We start from the raw sequence: 9,989 nt of genomic DNA, 5'->3' as shown, positions 1-9,989 counted from the left end.
GAGTCTTTCCTCTTGCTGAAGAATATCCATAATGGTCACAGATAATATCAACAAGATAAGACTCAAAATACAGTAAAAGAAGTCATTAATATTTTACTCACCCTTCATGTGTATCTGATATTGTAACGTAAATATGGAAATTAACTGATTGCATATGACGTAAGGGACAACATTAATTGAAGGGGAACGTGGATATAAGTGATGTCGATCGAGGTTGAGCAACAAAGTTCCTTACACACGAAGTAACATCATCTTTTTTCCTCCTAACTTATTTGTAAGTCCAATCCGTATTAAAAATTACAAACAATAAACTAAATTTATATTTTGGAGAGCAAAACAAAAGGTCAGAATTCAGAAATCCTGAAGGAATAATCTACTACTCATTTAAGAAATATTCAAAAGGGCTATTTAAATAGCATCAATATTGATTATGATGTTAAAAAAATATATAGGCTGGACTCCTTGGATTATGTGTGCACAGTCTTTTGCTACAGAATTTGAACATCCACGTCCTGATAAAAATCTCTTATTTTTACATGATGATTGGGTAGATTTCAAAAGTCAGCGATGAGAAACCACACACCAATAACAACTTTTATCCTGCTGGGACTGACAGATGACCCACAACTGCAAATTCTGCTATTTATCTTCCTCTTTCTCACCTACATGTTGAATGTAACAGGGAACCTGACTATTATCACCCTCACGTTGGTGGACTCACATCTTAAAACTCCTATGTACTTTTTCCTCAGAAACTTTTCCATCTTAGAAGTCTCATTTACCACTGTCTGTATTCCTAAATTCCTGCACAGTATATCGACCGGGAACAATACCATTACTTACAATGCTTGCGCGAGTCAAATATTTTTTGTTATTCTCTTTGGAGCAACAGAATTTTTTCTTCTGGCAGCGATGTCCTATGACCGCTACGTTGCCATCTGTAAACCCCTACATTACATGACCATCATGAACAACAGGGTCTGTACCTTATTAGTCCTCTGCTGTTGGGCGTCTGGCTTGATGATCATTCTCCCGCCCCTTAGCTTGGGGCTCCAGCTCGAATTCTGTGACTCCAATGCCATTGATCATTTTAGCTGTGACGCAGGTCCCCTCCTAAAGATCTCATGCTCTGACACGTGGGTAATAGAACAAATAGTCATCCTCATGGCTGTATTTGCACTCATTATCACCCTAGTCTGTGTGTGTCTGTCCTACACATACATCATCAGGACTATTCTGAAATTCCCTTCTGTCCAACAAAGAAAAAAGGCCTTTTCTACCTGCTCATCTCACATGATTGTAGTTTCCATCACCTATGGAAGCTGCATCTTCATCTATGTCAAGCCCTCAGCAAAGGACGAGGTGGCCATAAACAAAGGCGTTTCAGTACTCACTACTTCTGTTGCACCCTTGCTGAACCCCTTCATTTACACCCTCAGGAATAAGCAAGTGAAGCAAGCTTTCAACGACTCCATAAAGAGGATAATATTTCTCTCAAAGAAACCAAAGTTTTGATGAATCAGAATAAAATGAAAGAAGACAGTCCTCTAAATATTTAACTACAGCTTCTAGCTTATTTCGTTGCTTTGTGCTTGTAATTTACTCACGCGAACCTTCTCAAAGACATTTAATACTGCATAATAATCTCACTGCAAACTCCTTTTAAACAAAACTAATACGTTGTGCTTTTCATCATTGTAGAACTATAAAATATATTGTTTCCAAGTAATTAAACTTGCCTTCATTTCTGACCTGTCTTTTCTTCACTGTTCTAGAGGAGGAAAGAAAATAATAATAGTTGAAGTTATATAATTATATAGAAGATATCTTAAGGAGTAAAAAAGTACTAGTTTCTGTCTCTAAGACAATGTTACCGAAATTAATATCCTAAATCTGAAGATCAAATGAAAAAGGAAGACAGCAAGAGCAAAGATGTATTAGAAATAAAATAAACCAAATAAGGCATTCTGGGCTAATTAAAATAATGAATATCACAAAGTGGAAACGGAGATAGCAGTGAGAATTTGGGAATAATCAGAATTGAAGTAGAAACAGCCTCACGATGACTAATAAGGTGTACAGTAGTCACCTCATATCAGGAGGGGATATGTTCCACGACCCCCAGTGGATGCTTAAAACCTCAGATAGTACTGAACCGTAGGTATATTATGTTTTCTCCTATACATGCATACATTTTCACTTAAAGAAAGCACTTTATGGCTTCTCTTTGGCTTATTCAAATTGCTAGCACCACTACTCTTATGTTTGGAGCCATTATTAAATAAAATAAGGGTTACTTGAACACAAGCACTGCGATACTATGACAGCCGATCTGATAAAGACAGCTCATTAGTGACTAATGGGTAGGTGGTGTATAAAGCATGGACAAAGGGAGATTGGATGCATTCCTTTCTGTTTTCTGAGACAGTAAGAACCCTTCGATGAGATTGGACAGGGAGATGACATGAGAATTTACAATGCTACTCAGAACACAATTAATTTCAATCTGATGAATTGTTAATTTCTGGAACTTTTCATTTAATATTTTCAGACCACAAGAGAAGGATCTCCATAAGGTGGCTTGGGAATCATGAAGTTAGAGTTCTAAAGGCTCTTAGATCTTCCAGTTCAATCTATATATTTTCTAGTATTTCTCTCCAGGTATGTTTTCATCATACTAAAATTCATGTAACATAAAATTCCCCTTTTTAACAATTTTACTGCATGCAATCAATGACTGCTGTTACATTCACAAAGTTGTGCAATCATCGCCATTATCTAACCTTAGAACATTTCATCATCTCAGTAAGAAACTCCATGTCTATAAAGCAGTGACTTCATGTTACTCCTTTCCTCCAGCTCCTGCCATCATTACCATGTTTTCTGTCTCTGTGCTTTGCCTTTCTAGGCCTTTCATATAAATGAAATTATGCAATATGCATGGCCTCTTTTGTCTTGCTTCTTTCACTTTGCATGATGTTTCAAAGACTCATCCATGTTGTAGAATCTATCAGTACTTTATTACTTTTTATACAAGAATCAGATTCCATTGCATGGATACACCCCATTTATTTATGCATTCATCCACCGATGGACACCAAGGTTGTTTCCATTTGGGGCTATTGTGAACAGCGCTGCCATGAACATTCGTGTAAAAGTTTTTGTTTGAATCATAGCGCATTTAGATGTTCTTTCTAATATTGAGAAGACCTGATATGATAAGGGTGTAAAAATTGGAGAGTTGATTTTATGCATTCCTTTCTGTTTTCTGAGACAAATAACAACCTTTCAACAACAGGAATATAAATGATTTTTATTTGATTTGAAATGCATTTATATGCCTCATACCTGGAAATGTTAGTAAAAAATTTTGTAATTAAAATGCTGTTGCTGCATGCCATCGTTATTGCTATGTGCTTTTAAAATTATCAAAAACTCAAAAGGAAATTAATGTAACGATGAATTCAATCTAATAATTTTTTCACATTATAAAGAAAAACTTTCACTTTGGATAATATGGCTTTTAACTATGTTAATTCTTCTAATCCCAGAACACAAAATATCTTTCCATTTCTTTGTACCTTCTTCATTTTCCTTTAATAATGTCTTCTAGTTTTCGGCATATAGGTCTTTCATGTTTTATTTATTCCTAAGTATTTAATTCTTTTAGTTGTAATTGCAAAAGAAAATTTTTTTTCATTTCTGTTTCTTAAATTCATTGCAAGTGTATACAAACACAGTGGATTTTTGTACATAGATTTTGTATCCTGAAACTGTACTACATTTATTTATTATTTCTAATAGTTTTTTGGTATAGTCATTAGAGTTTTCTATATAAAGAATAATGTCATCTTCAAAAAGTGACAATGTGACTTTTTCATTGCCTATTTGGATGACTTTTATTTCTTTCTCTTGCCTAATTTAAGGCAATCCCCATTAAAGTCCCAATGGCAATTTTTAGAGAAATAGAACAAAAAATCTTCATATTTGTATAGAATCACAAAAGACCCCAAATAGCCAAAATAATCTTGAGGGAAAGAAAAAAAAGGCTGAAGTTTTCACATTGCCTGACTTCAAATTATACTACAAAGTGACAATTATCAAAACAGAATGGTATTGGCAGAAAAACAGACACACAGAACAATGAAACAGAATTGAAAGCCTAGAAATAAACCCATGTGTATATGGGCAAATAATTGTTGACAAAATATCCAAAAACATGCAATGGAGAAAGGAAAACATCTTCAGGAAAGCCACATGCAAAAGATTGAAACTAGACTGCTGTTGTCACCATACACCAAACTTAACTCAAAATAGATCAAAGACCTAAAAAATTAAATTGCATAGAAAACAATCATAGCTACTAAACTTATGGACCTTGAACTTAGAGAGGATTTTATAAATCTGACCTCAAAGACAAGGGAATTGAAATAAAAAATAAATGAATGGGACTATATCAAACTAAAAAACTTCTGCCCAGCAAAAAAAGAAAAAGAAAAAAAAAAGCCATCGACAAAATGAAAAGTCAATCAACTGAATGAGAGAAGATATTAGCAAACAATGCCTTCATAAAAAATGTGCAGAGGACTTGAGCAAACACTTCCCCTAAGAAGACATACAAACAGCCATCAGACATATGAAAAGATGCTCAGCATTACCTGCTATTATGGAAATGCAAATCAAAACTACAATGAGATACCACCTTACACCTGTTAGAATGGCTATTACCAACATGACGAATAATAACAAGTGTTGGAGAGGTTACAGGGAAAAAAGGAACCCTCATGCCATGTTCTTGGAAATGTAGATTTATAGAGCCACTATGCCAAACAGTTGGAGGCTCCTCAAAAATTTAAGGTATTTACCCAAAAATCTTGGAAGCATTCATCCACAAAGATATGTGCAACCCAGTGTTCACTGCGGAATTATTCACGGTGGCCAAGACATGAAAATAATCAAAGTACCCTTCAATAGATGACCAGAGAAAGAACATATGGTACATATATATACAATGAAATATTACTCAACCATAAGAAAAGTTGAAGTACTGCCATTTGCGACAACATGGATAGATTTGAGATTATCGTGATATGTGAAATGAGTCAAACATAAAAAGTTGAGAACCATATTATTTTACTCATATGTGGGATATAAAACTGAAAGCAACAAACGAACAAGACAAAACCTCAGACAGACAACAGTTTAGTGGTTACCAGAGGGAAAAAAGGGAGGGGGAGGCATAAAAGGGCACAAGATGTCTAATATATGGTGACAGAAGAATTTGATTTTAAGTGGAGAACAGACAATGCAATATATATATATATATATATGATATATTATTGAAACGTATGCTTGAAACCTATATAATTTTATTAACCAATGTCATCCCAAAAATTTACTTTGTAAATATGTAACTAAGGTTTAGTTTTAGCACTTTCTTCTGGCTTTTAGGCTTTCTGTATTAGACACTAATATTAGTGTGAAAATATACCACATGCAATTTGAATATATTCCAGTTACATCTATATAAAATACAGTAGTTACTTTTAATTTTCTTAATTTAAAATGATGCTTTCATTTATTTTAATATTCTATCAGTTGAGAACATTTTATTCTACATGGGGTGGACATTAAGAACTTCTCTAACAATATAGAATGGTGAGTAGGAAAGTACATTGGAGCTTTGATCTAGCTTCTTGATGGATAAATGATTTAGAATTTCTAATAAATTACACACATCTATTGTTTAATATTTTCGAAATTCCAAGTTAAAAACATGTAATTTCTACTTCTGCTGGCTTAATCCTCTATTAGTCCCCTAGACATCCAGCAAAAAGAATGCGTTACAATTATTCAATCATTTCTTGATAGTATCACGACTTTCCACACTTTTTTCTCATTCCATGTTTCCTTAACATCAACCTTTTTCCATGAAGTAATCAACTTCTACTGGAAAAGATTATCTTTTTACTCTTGACTTTAATGGATAATATCAAATATCAGATGTCAAGTATCCTTTCTCTCTCTCTCTCTTTTTTTTTTTTTTTTTTTGCTCTCTCTCTCTCTCTTTTTTTTTTTTTTTTGGTTTCTATCCAGTTATAATATGAATATGATATCATAAATATGGAATGAAACTGAGTCAAGGGTACCAAGAAAAACTTATCTTTATTTTGTCTTTTAGAAACTCTTTCAAATTTGTGGGCTGATTATGGTTTCCTTTCTCTCTTTTCAAATGAAGAAATTTAAAATAATTCTAAAAGTAAATTCAAAAGTGAGACCAAAGTAATGATTTTTAATTACATTATATTAGAACAAATGAATAATCCTTTGAGAGACAATTCAATATATTTACACTTTATTACAACAATAATCCAGATAGAATACAGATGTTAATGTAAACAAAATAAGTCATAAAATTATTGGAAGAAAATATAGACAGGATCGGGACAAGTAAATCCTCTCAAATAATGGCAACAGATCTTGAAAGAATACCATAAAACACAAATATGTTTTACTACATATTAACCAAATTTTCCATATACCAAGACCACATAAGTTGTCTTAAATATCATTACATAGGATTTGTAATATATAATACAGGCAAAGATGTAACAGCGTGAATATATACCAAAAAAAGGCTGAGTTGAGGAATTACCTTTATTCAGAAACAGTGAAAGAGAAGGTAGTAATAGTCTGTTTATGAATAAAACTTAAATTACCAATAAACATTTGGAAATTGTATATCAATAGCAATCGGCGAAATGTGAATTATTCAAATCATCATTTCAGTAAAAATTTAACACACTGGTAATACATCTTGACCTTGGTGTTATTAACACATGTTACAGTCTCCAAAGGCACTTTCTCAATTCCTAGGTGTGTTAGTTAGCTTTTATGTGTTATATTTTTCTACATTAATTATATTTTACATTCATTAGTCACTTTGAAGCATTTTTTTTTTTTACTTCATTGGTCTTACCTATTAAAAGCTGGCCATATAAAGCATCCTCAACTTTAAGGGACACGCTCTGTGTTAAAATTTTTGGGTCAAATCATCAACTTTTCTAGAAGCAAAAAGAATTTCTGTTTTTCCTTTGCTTATTTCTTAGTCTTTCCTTCTGTCTACCTATTCAGATTATGCAAATCTACCATAGTTCCTTTTTAAATTTAGATTGATACTGTAATTCCTGGTAAGCGTCAGACACAGGGATGCAAAAGTTGATATATTCTGCATGCATTTCCACCACTACCTTTGAGTAAAAGTTAAGTGAGAAAGCATGATTAGATTACATCCACATCACTACTAATAATTCTAGTTTAACTGTGAGTTCCATGAAGGCTCTGTGAGGATAAAACAAAAATTGAAGCCTGAATGTAAGACTAAAAAGTAAGTATGTTCATATTTTTCAAATCAATTTTTTTCTATTCTGAAGTTTAGAAAAATAATTAAAATATTTCCTGTCACTTTCTGAGTGTGTATATATATTGCATACAAATACACATTTATGTATAAATACTCATTTGTGTACATATATAGTTATTTTTGAAAATTTGTATAGTTCATAAAAATGGGAGAAATTAATTTCATTTCTTCAATGTCATTTTATCTTCAAGAATATTAATCATGGAAGCAAATGAGGAAGTCTCTAAGCTTGTTTTATGTTAAGTATGTAAGCAATGAAATAGTCAAAATTGATGGGCATATAATGTAACATCTATTGCCCCATTGCTGCCACATGTGCAAGTGCATGCATGTACACTCGCATATACGCACACCTCATTTATATGAATCCATCTCTTCAACCTAATGAAACTGATTTGACGTTCATCAAAAAAAAATCTTGTCTTTTTTAAAATGTAAGTTCTTTTTGATGGCTAGGCACATTAAACAAAATTAGTAAATTACACCTGCAATATAATTTATCAGAATATTTCTGAAACATGTTTCTGAAGTAGGTAACTAGAAAGACAAAAGAGTTGTTTTGCATCTTAGGATGATATCTTACATCAGAAGGACTTTTGCTGGAGGTACAATAGGAAATGAAGAGACAGATTACTGCCAGAGCAAAGGAAGATAGGCTCTGGGGAACAACAATCCTGTGTTTCTCAATTTGACCCATCACGGACGTTTCAAGTGTGGACCTAATGTACAGAACATGATAGGGTAATAGTGCTTAGATAGTTTACCTTGTCCTTGAGCCTATATATCAGTGTTGTCCTCTCTGATGGTGTCTAAAAACTCTGAATTTCCTTTTTGTTACACAGTTTCCATCTGAGACCATTTTGTCAAAGAAGGAACCCAGGAGCAACGTTTGGTTGAAACTAGCAATCTAATAACGCACCATTAAAAAAAAGATGTGATTTCTCATGTAACTGGACTAAAGTCTAAGTAGTTTGTACTTAGACTTTACATGCTACCAGTGAAATTAAAACGAGTATCCCCAATTATGCAACTTCCTAGAAAAGGATCATAGAAATACAATACAATGGAAAATTATTATTTGCTCATTTCTAGAATTTTTTAAAAACCTCATTGCCTTATACTTTTTTGATTCTTATTTTTTTCACATGGCCTGTATTAGAATTTAAATGAAAAGTCTATGGACTTTTTACAGTCTGAGTGACTATATTTTACTATTCAAAAATTGGTGCCCTGAAGGATCATGGGAGCATGATACATACTCTGATATTGTAGAAAGTACCCTCAAAATTAGTATAGCATTATCTAATGAATCAAGGGAATCAAGATTCTGTCAAGTGTAATCATAAAATATCAGTAAAGAATATATCATGGTCTTCATTTGTAAATATATATGTATTTAATTAATATACTGAGAAGCTATTATATTCCAAGAAACTTGATAAGATCTGAGTATACTACTTAGAACCAGAAAGGCCCTGATTTCGAGACTATCACAGTCTAATTGGGTGACAAACAATAAATAAACACTTCTCATATAGCTATGATGGATACAGAAACATAGTGGATTGTACCTAATGTAGTCTGGAGGAATCGAGATGGTATCTCAGAACTTATTCTAGATGCAGTGAGGAAAATAGATTAAACTGATCAAAACAGGAGATAAGAAGTCCAGCTAGAGAACCAGTGTTTCATATCGAGTGTGAGATCAAAGTCATCTGAATAGGATAGAAGCAGATAGAATGGAAAAGATGAACTCTTTTATAACATGTTTAGAATGTACAGTCTAAACATGTTAGCTATTATTCAGATGCAGGCAATAGGTAGAAGAGTATAATAATGAATTGAGCAAGAAAGTGAGAGTGGATAAAGAAGCCAGATTTTAGAAATCTGAGTAATGAATGAAATATAAAGGTGTAGAGAGGACAAGTAGAGACTACATAAAGATTAACATAGGATATGGATATATATAAACTGATGAGGATAATTATTTTAAAGTTTTATATAAATGACCTCGTCTTTGCAATGTGGTGGTTGAGTGAATATTATATGCTAATGAACACAACAGGTGTCAAGCCTTCCTCATACTGTAATAGACTAGATATATATATAAAAAGTGTTTTGTTCATTAAACATTAGTAAAAAGTGTAGAAATAAGGAACTGTTATAGAATACTAAAGTGTCAGATGAAATGGCCAAATCTCATGGTTTTCTTTGTTTTTAAAAAAAGTATTAAATTTAACAGTATTCGAACATTACAAAAAATGAACAATCACAAAAGAAGAGTTCTATAAATAAAAATATAGAAATAAAATAGAAATAATAGAACAATAATAGCATCGTATAAGCCATATATATACCTAGACCTAGTCCATACCTTCACACTTCTCCCTGAATAGAGACACTATCCTGATTACTAACTCTGTTAATTGGTTTTGCTTATTTTTGAAAATTGTGTAAGTGGATTATGCTTTCTGTCTTCTTTGTGTCTTGTGTCTTCACTTAAAATTATGTTGGTTAAAACGCTCCAGGTTCTTTCATGTAACAGTGTTATTTTATCTTTATTGTT

General features: G+C 32.5%; 1 protein-coding gene across 1 annotated transcript; it reads left to right on the top strand.

The window, feature by feature from the left end:
- Positions 1 to 567: 567 nt before the first annotated feature.
- Positions 568 to 1,445, top strand: LOC107505830 (olfactory receptor 6C2-like). The gene is given in 2 exon segments (XM_016136186.2): positions 568 to 1,419; positions 1,422 to 1,445. Coding segments are annotated over 2 exon segments (876 nt in total).
- The last annotated feature ends 8,544 nt before the right edge of the window (positions 1,446 to 9,989 follow it).

This window comes from Rousettus aegyptiacus, unplaced genomic scaffold (assembly GCF_014176215.1).
Source record: "Rousettus aegyptiacus isolate mRouAeg1 unplaced genomic scaffold, mRouAeg1.p scaffold_m13_p_2, whole genome shotgun sequence".
Taxonomy (NCBI): Eukaryota; Metazoa; Chordata; class Mammalia; order Chiroptera; family Pteropodidae; genus Rousettus; species Rousettus aegyptiacus.
This window is presented reverse-complemented; position numbering and strand designations above follow the sequence as displayed.